At 40.3% G+C, this 15,469-nt stretch overlaps 1 protein-coding gene across 1 annotated transcript in view; it reads right to left on the bottom strand.

Moving 5' to 3' along the window:
- Positions 1 to 13,797, bottom strand: part of LOC150039411 (glutamate receptor ionotropic, delta-1-like) — a 112,496-nt gene extending 98,699 nt beyond the window's left edge. Inside the window, 1 exon segment of the mRNA XM_090327833.1 lies at positions 13,756 to 13,797. Coding sequence (XP_090183959.1) covers positions 13,756 to 13,797 — 42 coding nt within the window.
- Between the last annotated feature and the right edge of the window lie 1,672 nt (positions 13,798 to 15,469).

Here is a 15,469-nt window from a genome sequence, read left to right on the forward strand (position 1 = left end):
GTCCTCACAGCCTGACCGCTGTAGTTTCATGACCCATAGACACCTCTCTGAGGGCAGGAGACACTGTTCCACATTTAAAGAAAAAGAAAAATTTCATTACTGTTGTGAGTACTGGGTTTGAACGCATAACTGCATTTGTTTAGTTTATTCAATCAGCTAACCCTCTACCACTTGAGACATACTTCCAGCCCAGCTTTTATTTGCTGGGTATTTAAGGGATGACTTGCGTAGCTGGCAACAATTCACAGTCCTCTTGTATTTCTGATTCCCGAGGAGCTAGGATTATGGGTTGGAGACATTCACCAGCACCCTATCCTAATATTTTTTAATGAGCACATTTTGGTTGTACAAGTAGAATTCATTGGGCTATTTCTAGACATGTCTATATCCTCTGGCCAAATTCAGGGCCCCTTCACTCTCCCTTACCATCTTTCTACAGTTCTTAAACCAATTTCAACAGGATTCATTGTTCTATTTTCTTGCATGCATATAAAGTACTTTGACCACATTTACTATCCCTAACCTTGACCATTCATCTTCTTTTCTGGTACACAAACAAAATCTTGTTATATATTCCTGTTGCTCATTTTCTTCAGTGTATATTAATTATGCAGAGGGATTTCACTGTGGTATTTCACACATAAATATATTTTAGTCAAATTAACACACTATTTGTCTCTCCTTCCTTCTTTCCCTCCCTTCCTTCTTTCCTTCCTTTCTTTCCTCTCTCTTTCTCTCTCTCCCTCCCTCGTGTGTGTGTGTGTGTGTGTGTGTGTGTGTGTGTGTGTGTCTTACACTGTCACTTTGTTTTTGTTTCCCTGAAGGAAGGCTGGTACTTTACCACTTGAGCTACTAGTCTACTCCTAGCATTTTGCTAGTTAAAGGGAAATTAACCAATTTTTCACAGGTTTTTCTGCTTGGAGTTGGTTTCAGTTGTGATCTTCAGATCACAGCCTCATTTGTAGCTAGAATTACAGATGTGAGCTACCAATACCCAGTTTCCCTGTCCATTTCAACCCTCTACTATTCATCAGATTTTGGTTACTTTCCTCATATCACTTTCATAGATAGACACAATGCACTTCAATGTTATTTACCCCTCACCATTCATGTACCCTCTCCCAAATAGTCCCATAGTTACAATTATATTCTCTGTATGTACACACACACACACACACACACACACACACACACACACACACACACACCCCTCACCTCATTGTTATTCAGTAGGTATATGTTGAATGAGCCATGGCTCATCAAGAGCTATACATCATTGTAGAGAGATTACACAAAGCTAAGGATGAAAGAAGAAAAGACTATGAAACCAACTGGTAGGTGGGCAAGGAAAGGCTAGAGTACTTTCAGCTGAGGATTAACTAATACACAGTAATTTGAAAGGCTGAGATAGAAATACAATCCCAGCAAACCCAGAATATAGCCATAAAGGACACAATTCAAATTAGTAAGGTGTTGATTCAAACCACGTTCCCATCCCATGTGCTCTGACCTAAAATCAGTGCCGCCTGAAATCTCAATGTTTACTCCTTGCAGATGTCAAGCCATCCTGCCTTGGTGGACATTAGGTATTTGCTCATAGGAAAACCTTTCATTTAGGAAGGCTTGCTGTCTGATTGAACCCACACTTGGCCATTTCCTCTATATCTGCTCATTTAAACTCTAATACTGTCCTAGAAAGACTTTTTCCCTGAAGACTGTGACCTAGGCATCAACAGCACCTCAGTCATGTTTCCCAAATGAACCTCAGATTCCCTCTCCACGGTCGCCGATAAGGTTAATAGTTAATATAAAGCAACAATGACCTCATGCATCCATAAATATAAATGCTAAGTCTTACATGGTCCCTTTGGCTGAGAAAGAAAGATAGCTTCTATTCTAAGGAGTGGAAATAGGTCTTCAGCAAACACTTTATTTCCTTCCAGTTCTCCTTGTGTAACTCTATTAGCTTGTTAGCATGAGATTCTTTTGTCTCTTCTACAAGGATTTCAAAACAAGGTGCCAGTATACAAACTAATCTAAAGGGAAGAAATCTAATAACAAATAACAAAAGTTTCCCAGCAAGACTTTCCTTAATAAGTACTATATTACTTCTTCCAAATTATGAAAAATCTAAGTACTTCAGATGTTCAGTCATGCATTCAGGATGCAGCAAATGCTGGATGTGTGGCAGGGGAAAGAATAGACAGGCAGTGTGCATTAGGTACACTGTTCTTAAATTGGAGTCACTTAAATCTAAATTCAAAACCCAATATGGCCATTTATGGGTTATGTAGTCTTAAAAAAAGACATTTTAATACTACTCAGGAGGCTGAGATCTGAAGAGTCAGTTCAAATCCAGCTCAGGCAAGAAAATTCATGACTCTCATCTGCAATTAAACACCAAACAGCCAGAAGAGGAGCTGTGGCTCAAATGTTAGAGTACTATTAATAAAAGAAGAATAAAACCTCAGAGACAGTGCTCAAGCCTTGAGTTCCAGCCCCAGAACTGGAACAAAAACCAAACCAAGGAAAGTCACCCCATCTCCCTTTGTCTGTTTCATTATTTGTGAAATAGAAGACATGTAAACTTGAGGTCCCTGGGGGCTCTGTCTTTCAAAGAGGTCATGGTCCTCCAAGATCACAATACAAGCATAAACACAAATGTTCTCTCCCTTCCTGTGACATGCTTGCTTCACTTAGCTGCCAGGGCTCCCCCTCTACGCCTGCTCCTCTACCTCAGGCTTCTCCTTCTCAGACTCTTTTGCAGGTCTCTATTTTCTCTGGCTTGCCAGGCCACTGTATACTCATTAGAAACATGCCTACCCCATTAATGATTTCATGCAGTTATGTCATATTAAAATCTCCTATAAGCTGCTAGCTCCTAAATTCCAATATCAGCATCCTTTTCCTCATGCAACGAATCCTATGTGGCCACAAGCTTTTGTAGTGTCTTCCACATGGCTATCTAAGACATCTCAAAATGAACATGTTCAAGCCAAGCAGTGGTGGCTCATCCTTGTAATCCTAGTTATTCAAAGGCCTGAGACTTGAGGATCACAGTTCAGAGCCAGTCCAGGTAGGAAAGTCATGACTCTCTTATCTCCAGCAAAAAGCCCAAAGTGGGGCTATGGCTTGAGGGGTAGAGTGATAGCCTTGAGCATAAAAGCTCAGAGACGGCCCCCAGCCCCTAAGTTCATGCCCCTGGACACAGATACACACCCACACCCACATCCACACCCACACACACACACACACACACAGCAATAACAACATCAAACCAAGCTTCTCATCATCCCTTTCCAATATACAGCACTCTAAGTACCTTGTCTTCAGAAGTGATTTCTCTTTCAGGTTTCTCAAGTTGAAAACAACTGAAAATCCTACACAAACAAAATCTGTGGAATTATCCTTCAGTTCTTTCTCTTATAACCCATATATGATCTAAATAACTTTATCTGCTGCAACAAATCCACACTCCAACTACTCTCCACACTTCCTCCTATTACCACAGTTCCAATCACCTCCTCTTTGTGCCAACATAACAATAATAATCTGTTAATCATTGTCCTTCTTTCCCCCATCCTTACACCCCTCATCTTAAAAAAAAAACTGGATTTTACAGCACTGGGATTTGAACCCAGAGCCTCACAATTTACCAAGGACTACCCTACCACTTGAACCATACTGCCCAGTATTAGGAGATGTTTTGTTTCTCCCTTTGTTTCAGTTTGTTTTTGACACAAACTCTCTGGTTTCTGCTAGGCCAGCCACAGGCCTAAATCCTGCTACCTCTACCTCCCAAAAGACTCATAAGGCCATGTTCTATTACACATTTAAAAATAAACTGTGTATTCTTACTATGTTTCTCTAAACCTTTTGACTTTCCAGTTCATGCAGAATAACAGCCATACCTTGGCCAAAATGACCTAAATGACCTCTTGAAAGGTGACACCAGAGAATCACTTATGCCCAATATTTGAAAAGGAAAACCTAAGCAATATGTCAAGACCCTATATGTTAAAGAAAAAGCCAAGTTCTACAAAACCACAAATGTTTTGGAGCAAAAGGAATAGAGAGTTTGCTGGTACTAGACCTTAAACTCAAAACCTGGGCACTGCCCCTGAGGATTTTTGCTCATTGCTAACACTCTAGCACCTGAACCACATCTCCATCTATAGCTTTTTGGTGGAATCGATTGGAGATGAGTCTACACAGGCTGGTTTCAAGTCAAGATCTTTAGATCTCAGCCTCCTGTGTACCTAGGATTACAGCTATCAGCCATGAATACCAAGCTAAAAGTAGAAATGTTTGTGAAATAAATGAATAATAGTATGATTTTTAGAACTTGATTAAGGTGGAAAGAAATCCCTACTAGATTTATTCTTCCCTTCTGCTTAAATAATTTTAACAAATTAAACTTAATTTATAAAACTATAGTTTTGCATTTTTTTTGTGGGTCATAGGGCTTGAACACCACCTGAGTGCTGTCCCTGATCTCTTCAGCTCAAGGCTGCCACACAATCCTTGGGCCTGGGCATTGTCCCTGAGCTCTTCAGCTCAAGGCTACTTACCCTACTTCCCACTTTCTAGTGATTAATTGGAGATCAGAGTTTCATGTTTTTTAGTGCCTGGGCTGGTTTGAACCTCTGTCCCCAGATCTCAGCCTCCTGAGTAGCTAGGAGTGCAGGCGTGAGCCACCGCACCTAGCTTGGATTTTTTTATTGTAATGCATACAGTGGTTACAGTTATATTCACCAGGTAGTAGGTGCATTACTTCTCACACATTGATACCCCTTCTCAAATTTTTGTCTACATTTCCCTCCCCCCCACTCCCTCCCAGTCATCTTGTTCCCCTCCTTCCCTTTCCTATTTCTAATAAACATATATACAATATGCCAGGTAACAAAGTCAGATACAGTAACATTTTGAGATTAACCGATGGGCAACAAAGGAGAAGAGAAATAACACAGTACATTAAGAACAACAATCACACAAGATAAAGCTCTTGTTTCCATATCCTGGAAATCCTTTCATTTAGTCTCATCCTATATGGCCTTATGTATCTAGGTTTTGAGCTAGTGTAATTCTCTGCTAGGAATGTCCTAGGTGTGTACTAATTTTTACAAATGAGAGAAACCATGGAGCCTATGTTCCTTTGGGTCTGGCTTACTTCACTTAATATGATTTTTCCCAAGTCTTTCCATTTCCTTACAAATTGGGCAATGTCATTCTTTCTGATGGCAGCATAGAATTCCATTGTGTATAAATACTTGGATTTTTTTAAATGCCAGTCAGCAGGCAGCAAAGGATAGTGAGCTTTCAAGGCAGGAAGACAACTGTATGCTGTGACTGAGTTGGCTTAGTGTCTTGAGAATGTTCCCACATCATGGTAGAGAATGGGCAGACGAAGCATGTTGTCTAAAGCCAGTTGTCACAGGCCATGAAAGATAAGGACTGGAGAGACTGACTACCCATACCATATAAAAATAATCTTTATGACAATAATTACATAAAAGCTAGTTTCACACATTTATAAAGTGTCATACACTTATACTCTAAGTGAAATGATATAATAGTACTTACATATATATCATAATAAATTAAAACCATACTGCTGACTCTCCCTGTACCAGGGTTCTGCATCTACAGAGTCAATCAACAATACACAGAAAGTTTTCATTTACAAAAGTGACAGTGTTTGCTGAGGTGTACTATGTGATTTGACCTACAGTGGATACAACTGTACTGAACCTGGACAAGCTTTAATTTCTTTGTCATTAGTCCCTAAATGAAACATTATAACAACATTTCACAAAACACTTAAGTTGTGCAGCTTCTCTTGGTTTACTCGATTGAGCTTGGGTGGATATGACAATGGTCACAAATCAAAGGTTTGGAGCAGCTCTGTCTGTACCCAGCCATTTGGCAGCACACTCGCAACAGTACACAGTCACATTTGGTAATTATTACAGTGTTTCCAGTGTTTGCATTACTACTCTTTTTGGTAAAGGGATGTATAAACTGTGATCTTTAACATTACTATTGTCATTGTTTGGGGAAACCAAGAACCTCACCTATATATGAAGGCAAATTTACCCATGTGTTGGTGACTCATGCCAGCCTTGAGCAAAAGGCCAAGCAAGAGTGTGAGGCTCTGAGTTCTCAGCACTGGCATGCACACAAGCACACATGTGCATGCACACACATACACACACACATATGCACACAGAATCTTTTAGTGTATTCATGCTCATTAAACACACACCTGATCCCCAAAGAGCCATGATAGAGATCACATACAGATGCTTTTGTTTCCACACCTACCAACACCGTATCCATTCTGTGGTCCACGGAGCAAGGCATCACCTCAACTTCCAAGTATTAATGAAAGGCTGGGCTAAAACCAGAAGGCATGTATTTCAGAGAGCAGAAAATAAGGAAGTCACTCCATAATAATAAAGGGACCATTAATCAAAAAATCCTACATATTTATATCTCTGTGTGAGATATAAATATGTAGCAACAACTGATCAAACTGAAAAAGGAAATAAATAAACACAATTAAAGTTGAATATCATTGGAGCTCTTTCTCAATAATTGATAGAATAAATAGACCAAAAATGTCATCAAGGATACTAAAGACACACATAAATCTATCAATTCAGTCAGCCTAATTCACATTTATAGACAATTCAGGACAACAGCAGACTACACATACTTTTCAAGTGCTCAAAAAATATCTATCAAGAAGGACAATATAACACATTGTGTTGTCATCTGTCTCAGTACATTTAAAAATATTTAAGTAATAGAAACTATGTTCACTCAACATAGTAGAATTAAAAAAAGAAATTTACAACCTAAAGATGATTAAGAATGTCCCCAAATCTTATAAACAGTCCATGGGTCAAAGAAGAAATAAAAAAGTAATGTAGAAAGTATTTTGAATTAAATAATGGACTACAACATATCAAAATGTATGGAATCACACTAAGTCACTTAAAGGGAAATGTAGCTCTAAAAACAAGAGAGTTTTTAAGTCAATAACTCTTCATTTATCCATATGGAGCTAGAAGAAAGAAGAATAAATTAAGGCTAATGTAAGCAGGAAAAGAAAATACTAAAGACAAAAGTGGAGTCAATACAAAAGAAAACAGGAAAAGTCAGTGAAACAAAAAGTCCTTTGAAATCAATAACATCAATAAACTTCTAATCTGACAGATTAAGGGAAAAAAAAGGAGCCAGCCATTGACTGTAATCCTAGCAATTCAGGAGGTAGAGATCAATGGTTATGGTTTGAGACCAGCCCAGACAAAAAGAGTTAGCAAGCACCCATTTCAATGAAAAAGGTCAGGTATGGTGGGTGAATCTGTGATCTCAGCCACACGCAAGGTATAAGCAAGACTTGGGCAACAAACACAAGACTGAAACATAGCTGAAATAAAAGGGCTGGGAGCATGCTTCAAGTCACAGAGCACAATACTAGCAAATATGACACCAGATTTCAAATCCCAGTATGACCAGGACAAAGGAAAAGATTTAAAAAAAAGTAAAAGAGACATATGAATACCAAACATGAGAATTACTCAATATCTTTAGGTCCATCCATCAAATATTAAGAGGATAGTGAAGGAATGTTATGAACTTTATACTTACATGTTTTACAATTTAGACGAGGATACATATAACAATGTCAAGAAGACATAGGTAGTTCCACATCTACTGAACACATAAAGGGTGAACCAATGTAACAGTGACACACACAGACAATATGTTCGAAATGAACTCTACGACTTGCAGGGAGGGAAAGAGGGACAAAAACATGGGAGGGATAACATTGTCCAACAAGAAATGTACTCACTACCTTACATATGTAATTGTAACCCTGACAATAAAATCAAATTAAACAAACAACCAAAAACCCTCCAGACCCAGAGATTTTACTGTTGAGTCCAAAGAAACAGAAAAATTTACAACAATTCTACAGAAATTATTCTAAGATTGAACACTTACCAAGTCATTTTTTAAATTGTATTTATTTAATTTAATTTTTTGTGACAGTACTGGGTGGGGCTTGAACTCGGGATGGTGGTTAACTGGAAATAAGAGTCTCATGGACTTTTCCATCTGGGCTGTCTTAGAACTGTGATACTTATTTGTTGAGTACCCAGGATTATAGGATAAACACCAGCACCTGATTCAACTCGTGTATTGAGGGAAGCTTTACCGAAATTTAAAAAACAGAAAAAGATATTAGAATAGAAAAGGTGAAAGAAAAGGCCAATATCCCTTGTGAACACAGGGGAAAAATTCCTAATCAAAATTTCCCAACTCAAGTGTGACAGAATATACCCAAGGTAAGATATCATGAGTAACAAGCTTTTAGCACAGGGATCCTGGAGTTTCTTTAATATTAGAAAGTGAATCAATGTAATATAAACAACAGGAAAGGGGGGGCGGGAGTTTGGCCTAGTGGTTAAAGTGCTTGCCTAGCATGCACAGAGACCCGGGTTCGATTCCTTGGTACCACATATATAGAAAAAAAAAGCCGGAAGTGGTGCTGAGGTAGAGTTCTAGCCTTGAGAAAGCCCAAGGACAGTGCTCAGGCCCTGAGCTCAAGCCCAGGACTGGCAAAAAAAAAAAGGAAAGGGGGGGGAACACTATTGTCCAAATAGTTGCAAAAAAATAGTTAAAAAAAGCATCCAATCAGGTGCTAGTGGCTCACATATATAATTCTAGATATTCATGAGGCTAAGAACTGAGGATCACAGTTCAAATCCAACCTGGGTAGGAAAGTCCATTAGATTCTTATTTCCAATTAGCCACCAAAAAGACAAAAGTGGAGTTGTGGCTCCGGGTGCCAGTCTTAAAAAGAAGAAGAAGGAGGAGGAGGAGGGGGAGGGGGAGGGAGAGGGGGAGAGGGAGACGGAGGGGGAGAGGGAGGGGGAGAGGGAGAGGGAGAGGGAGAAGGAGAAGGAGAAGAAGAAGAGGAGGAGGAGGAGGAGGAGGAGGAGGAGGAGGAGGAGGAGGAGGAGGAGGAGTAAGCAGCAGCAGCAGCAGAAGCTAAGGAACAGAGCCCAGGACCAGAAGAGAGAAAAGGAGGAGAAGGAGTGGGAGGGAGGAAGAGAGAGTGGGGTGGGGGAGAGAGAGGGGAATGAAGGAAGGAAGGGAGGGAAAGAGGGAGGGAGGAAGGGAGAGAAGGAGGGATGGAGATAGGGAAGGAAGAAGAGGGGGGCAGGGGGAAGAGGAGGAAGGGAGGAAGAATAGCTAAGGGATAAAAATAAGTCTGTGTCGTCCTGGAGTGGCTTGAAGAGGTGAGAGCTACCATGGTGCTGTGGATAGAGATCCTTGAGGTCAAGGATCACTGCGCAAGCCCTGGGTTTGGAAAGGACAATGTATTCTGGAAGGGGCACACGAGATTGAACATGGCTTCCATGCAGATAAGTGAAGACGGCAGCTCAAAGGAAATTTTACAATGGACAACGTACATGGCAGCCATTGGCATTTGTTGGGTATTGAGATGGATTGAGAGCCCACTGTCAATGCCTCCTCTTTCCTGAGAACCCACCTCCCCTGAGCTTTTGGTGACGTGCTAGTCTCTTAGTGCTTCACTCAGTGAGCTCAATGCTTAAGCTATCCTTCTGTGTTACTTGATAAGCATCTTAAACAATTTGTATCAAAGCCTGTGGTAGTTGCATATGTCTGAAACAATCCATCCAGCATCATTTGCTGTCTAATCAAAATGCAGCACTTCAATTTCTCACCACAGTGAATTCTTTGGGAGGCAGAATCATACAGCATGGGTCACAAAGGAATTTCCCTGGGAACGACATTTGCACACCTATTTTCACTGCTGCACAAGTTACCATCGTCACATTATGGAAGCAGCCCCAAAACCCTGCAATGGGTGAATGGATCAAGAAAATGTATACATACAATGGAATTTTACTCATCCATTTGCAGAGACATGGATGGACCTAGAAAAAATGTATTGATTCCATATCTGGGCTATGGTAGACAATGCTGCAAAAAACATATTTTTGCTATCGAAAAAAATCATGCAACAACGAAAGACCTAGGATAGACAAAGCAACTTTAGCCAAAAAAAGAAAGCAATGTAGGTGTATCACAATACCAGATATCATACTACAGAGCCATTATAATAAAAACAGCTTGGTATTGGCACAAAAATAAATGCAAAGATCAATGGAACAGATGACTCAGAAATAAAAGCACACATTTATAGTTATCTTTTGTTTGACAAAAGAGGCAAAGACATACAGTGGAAAAGACATAGCCTCTTTAACTATTGGTGGTGGGAAAACTGGGCAGCCATATGTAGAAAACTAAGAATGGATCCCTCTTTGACACCATGCACTAACATCAACACAAAGTGGATCAAAGACTTCAACATCAGACCCAAAACACTGAAGCTACCTCAAAAGAGAGACATTAGGACGTATTGGTACACACAAGAACTTCTTGAATAGAGTCCCAGGGATACAACAGATAGGAGAGAGACTTACCAAATGAGACTACATTAAACCAAAAAGTTTCTGCACAACTGACATACCTACTAAACCAGAAAGACAGCCAACTAATTGTGAAAAAAATCTTTACTAGCAATATATCAACATAAAGGCCTAATGCCCAATATATACAAGGAGTTCAACAAACAAACAAACACACAAAAAACCCTCTATGCCTAATAAACCAATCACTAAATGGGCAAGGAAGCAAAGGAGAGTCTTCTGAGAAAAAGAGGTAAGAATGACAAAGAGGAAATGTTCAGCATATGAGGAAATATTCATCATCTCTGGTCATAATGCAAAGAACAACCTTGAGATATCATCCTACCCCAGTTAGATTGGCCACTATTTTGAAAAAATGCTGACAGGGATATGGGGGAAAATGAACCCAACTGTGCAGCTGGTGGGAATGTAAACTAGTACAACCACACTGAAAAGCAGGATGGAGGCTCCTCAAAAACTAACCAACTAACTAAATAAATGTATAAACCTTTCCTATGGCTCAACCATACCACTCCTAGGCATCTACCCTGAGCATCATGGACCAGGATATGACAAGGATACCTGCACATCCACGTTCATTGCCATGCCATTCACAATAGCCAAGATATGGAAACAACACAGATGCCCCACAATAGACAAGTGGATCGAAAACGCATGGTACCTATATGCAATGGAAGCCATTAGCAAGGATATAATAGTATCATTCTCAGGGAAATAGATAGAACAAGAACAAACCATGATAAGTGAGGTACACCAAGTTCAGAGAGACAAATATCACATGTTATTTCTTATATACAGAAATTATATTTACATGGGGATAAAAACATAAGAAGGGCTATCAATGTGTGAGAAGTAATACACCTTCTATCTGACGAATATAACTGTAACCCCTCCATATTTTGAAATAAAATTATGTTTAGAAAGTTAGACTTATAATGCAACGGAACATGCAAATTACTTTAGATAACCATAAGCAGTGAGACCAGAAGAGGATAGTCTTAGGAGAAAATCACCAAGATGTAATACCCAAATGGCTCTTTATATGTATATAAAATAATATACACACTGAAACAAACTCCAAAGATATGGAAACAAAGGACCTTTTTCTTAATTTGTTTTTTTGTTGCTGTTGTTTGTTTTCTGATGACTCTGTATGATTTATCTTAAGTATGGTGCAAACGCATGCACATTTGAGGGAAGATGGGAGAGAGCACAGTAGGAAAAGGATGAAAAGTGCAGCACAGGAGCCCACTGCTTGCACTGGATATTGATGAACGTGAGCCATGCAACTCGAGGGTGAAGATGGGAGGGGGGAAGTGGGAGAGAATGAGGGAACAGATGATACTCTGAAAAAGGAAGGAAATGAATTTGTTACCTAATGTATATAAAGGTAATACTGCTGTTTATCACCTCTAAAACAATAAAGCAATTTTTAAAAAGAACACGGTTGTTCCGGTGGCTTTAGTTTAGCCTGGTTTGTGGTCCATTGGATAAATGTCGAGGAACGGAATCGCTGGGTCATAGGGAAGCTGTGGTTAGAGCTTTCCACACTGCCTTTGGTTGAACAAGTTAACATTCCCACCAACAGTGTAATGGGGTTTGCTTTTGGCCACTTTCCCACAAGTATTTATTATTATTAGTTTTCCTTATAATGACCATTCTAACCGGAGTGAGGTGAAATCTCAATGTTGCTTTGATTTGCATTTCTTTTGTGGCCAGAGATGTTGAGTATTTTTTCAAACAAAGAAACATGGGCTGCATGATTTCCCTCATTTGTCGTAACTAGAATGTGTCTATAAATCTACAAATAAACACACTGAATGATCAAAGCAAATAAATAAATGTGGACATGATAAATTATATAGGATCCTAGTCATTATTATAGAGAGGCCAAAGGAACTAAGTAGAAGAGTAGTGGGCAATGGCTCAATAGCTATGGGCAGATGATCCTCAAAAATAATGTGCTCTGAAATGAACTCCAAAAAAAAGGAGACATTCTTTAGTTGTCATTGTTGCTGTTTTCATTCTCTTCTCCCTTTGTATTATTTGTTACTTTGTTTATGTTTGGGAGGGTAAAAAGGAGCACATAAAATGTGGAACAAATTTCAACAGTGATACTCACCAGACACTAGGTAGAAAATGAACTGGGTATTATGGTTGGGAATGGGAGGGAAAGATTAGGAGAGAGTGATGGAAGAGGAGACATGGTTCAAAAAGAAGTCTACTGATAGTACCTGATTCATGTAAGTGTAACCCCTCTATTATAGATCAACTGCACACAAACCATCTAAAAAGAAAATAAATTTCTATACCTTAAAATTTTTTTAAAGACTGGGCCGGGAGTTTGGCCTAGTGGTAGAGTGCTTGTCAGCATGCATGAAGACCCAGGTTCAACTCCTTGATACCACAAATATAGAAAAAAGCTGGAAATGGTGCTGTGGCTCAAGTAGTAGAACTCTAGGTTCAAGAAAGCCTAAGTACAGTGCTTAGTTCAAGGCCCAGGAGTGACAAAAAAAATTAATAAAAAATGTGTTGAGTGAAATAAGTCAGACTCAAAGAGACAAAGGACCTATATTTTCTCTCTTATGTGGAAGCAAGATCAAAGTTATAATGATATATGTAAACATATATGAGATCATATGTGCCTAGACACAAGCATACTAACTAAAATATGTTTTACACCAGGCACTATTCCTATGGTATAACTTTTTTGAGCAACTAATTTACCTTCTAGCAAAATGCACATGAGAAAGTTGAAGCACAAGATGTGTGAGGATGAGAAGGGAGATCAAGAGCAGGGAGGCAGACAAATGGAGACAGGAAGAGATGGGCAAATAGTCATGATACTCAATGTACACATGTCAGAATGGAAATGGGCTATTTGAGGGGATGGGCAGGGTTGGGAGAGATGGGGAAGAAAGATAGGAAGGGGTGACGTTCCTCAAGATGCATTATACTGGCAAATCGACATAAGGAATTGAAAGTCCTTGGTACAACCAGCTAAGGATAACTTTTTTAAAAAAAATTAATAATTTCCTGCCAAAAGTTCCTCCGAGGACAGTTCATAAGGTGCCCATCTTCTGTATACACAAAAAGCCCTAAAGAGGAGGAATTATCCAGTGTCCATACCCTAAGGATGCCCAAGACCAGCCAGGCAACCTACAATAACCACCTCACCTGGTCTCTCTTGAAGGACCTGTAGAGATGGAGCACTTTCCCTCACCTGATAGACAGGTTCCAGAGACCCTCCTCCACCTCCACCCATGTCGACTGGTTGTGAACTGGCAGCTTCTCATGGAGCAATTGCCTGCATCTCTGAAGTCTGGCTTTTAATTGTGACTGTTTTCTTTTCTCCAGGGCAGGCTGTGATGGGTTCCTCAATTCAATTCACTCTGCCATGTACATAGACTTGTCTCCTCAAGCCCTTCGAGTAGCCTACCGCTTACAAAGGGTACTGAAGACTGAGGAATGAGCCAGATCGTGTCATTTCCTCCAAGGACTCACTCTATGCATCCCCTCATCTGTATGTGACTGTTTTCTTGCCCAGGAGTTCTTTGGAATCCCTCCTTCTCCTTCAAAGTAACTCATACTGCAACCAATCAACTTGGCTAGAGCTTGACAGACCTGCTCATCAGTGTCCCCGACACTGGGGTCCCAGACCTGCTGGTAAGGCCCAGGCATAGCAAATCTCACTGTTAAGAAGGATTCCTTCTCCAAATCAAACAAGACTGAACTAACTATGCAGCACCAACTCTCACCAGTGGAAAGGTTAAGAAAACAACACAAACAAAACATCTGCCCTGGAATGTTTACCTTCCATCTAGAAACATATACTAAGCAAGTCAATTCAGAAGGAGAACTGGAGGACACAGCTGCCGGGCATGAGAGAAGCCAGAGACACAGCTGTTAATCAAAAAGGAAAGGATGGCGGAAAAAGAGGGGGACAAAAATTCAAGCTTGTTTTAGCGGCAAAGCTTCTCCAGGGAGATGGGGAACACTGCCAAAATGAGGTGAGGGGTAAGTGAACCCCATGGAAGGTGAGCTACCATCAAATATCTACTCTTGACTCTACTCTCAAAAAAATATTTTTGCCTTCTTTGATCACTAGTCACTATATGTGACACTCAGAGAAAGTGACTACAACTATTTGTCTATGGCTCTATATTTAGAGAGCTTTACATTTTCACAGCATTTGAAATGAGACACTTGAAATGGAAAATCTTTGTTTTCCATGGGGTTAGGCTATAAAGACACAGCATTGCTTTTTTGCTTTGTGTGTCATTGAGAGAACGCCTTGGTCATTAGGTAGAGGCTGCACTGAGATCTCTGGGTCAAAGGATCCCTGGGTCAAAGCTTCACAGTTTTTGCCTTTGGATGACAGACTTCAAGAATGTCCATTGGCTGGAATTAAAATCTGGCTGCAAGGTGCCCCACTGTATAACCAAACCTCGGTGACTAGCTGGAAAAGAATCAGACCATGGCCGGGTGCCAGTGGTTCACGCCTGCAAACTTAGCCACTCAGGAGGCTGAGATCTGAGGATCAGGATCTAAGCCAGTCTGGGCAGAAAAGTCTGTGAGACTCTTACCTCCAATATCTCCAATTAAACAGCCAAAAGCCAGAAGTAGAAAATCAGTCTTGAGCAAAAACAAACAAAAAGAACTAAGGGACAGTGCCTTGGCCCTGAGTTCAAGCCCCAGTACACACACGCGCGCGCACACACACACACACACACACACACACACACACACACACACACACGATTCAATGAGTATCCCCAGCCACGAACACAATGGTGTCATTTGGCGGGCTTGAGAGACAGTCAATTTCCAGGAAGAAATCCACCCTGAATTTCTAGTGACTTAAGAAGCTGTCACAGTAGATCAACATTCCAGGCCAGCCCAGGGGGAAAAAAGAAGACACCAAGATCTCTCAAAGA

The sequence above is a fragment of the Megascapheus bottae genome, unplaced genomic scaffold, assembly GCF_031878675.1.
Source record: "Megascapheus bottae isolate mThoBot1 unplaced genomic scaffold, mThoBot2.hap1 HAP1_SCAFFOLD_40, whole genome shotgun sequence".
NCBI classification, from domain to species: domain Eukaryota; kingdom Metazoa; phylum Chordata; class Mammalia; order Rodentia; family Geomyidae; genus Megascapheus; species Megascapheus bottae.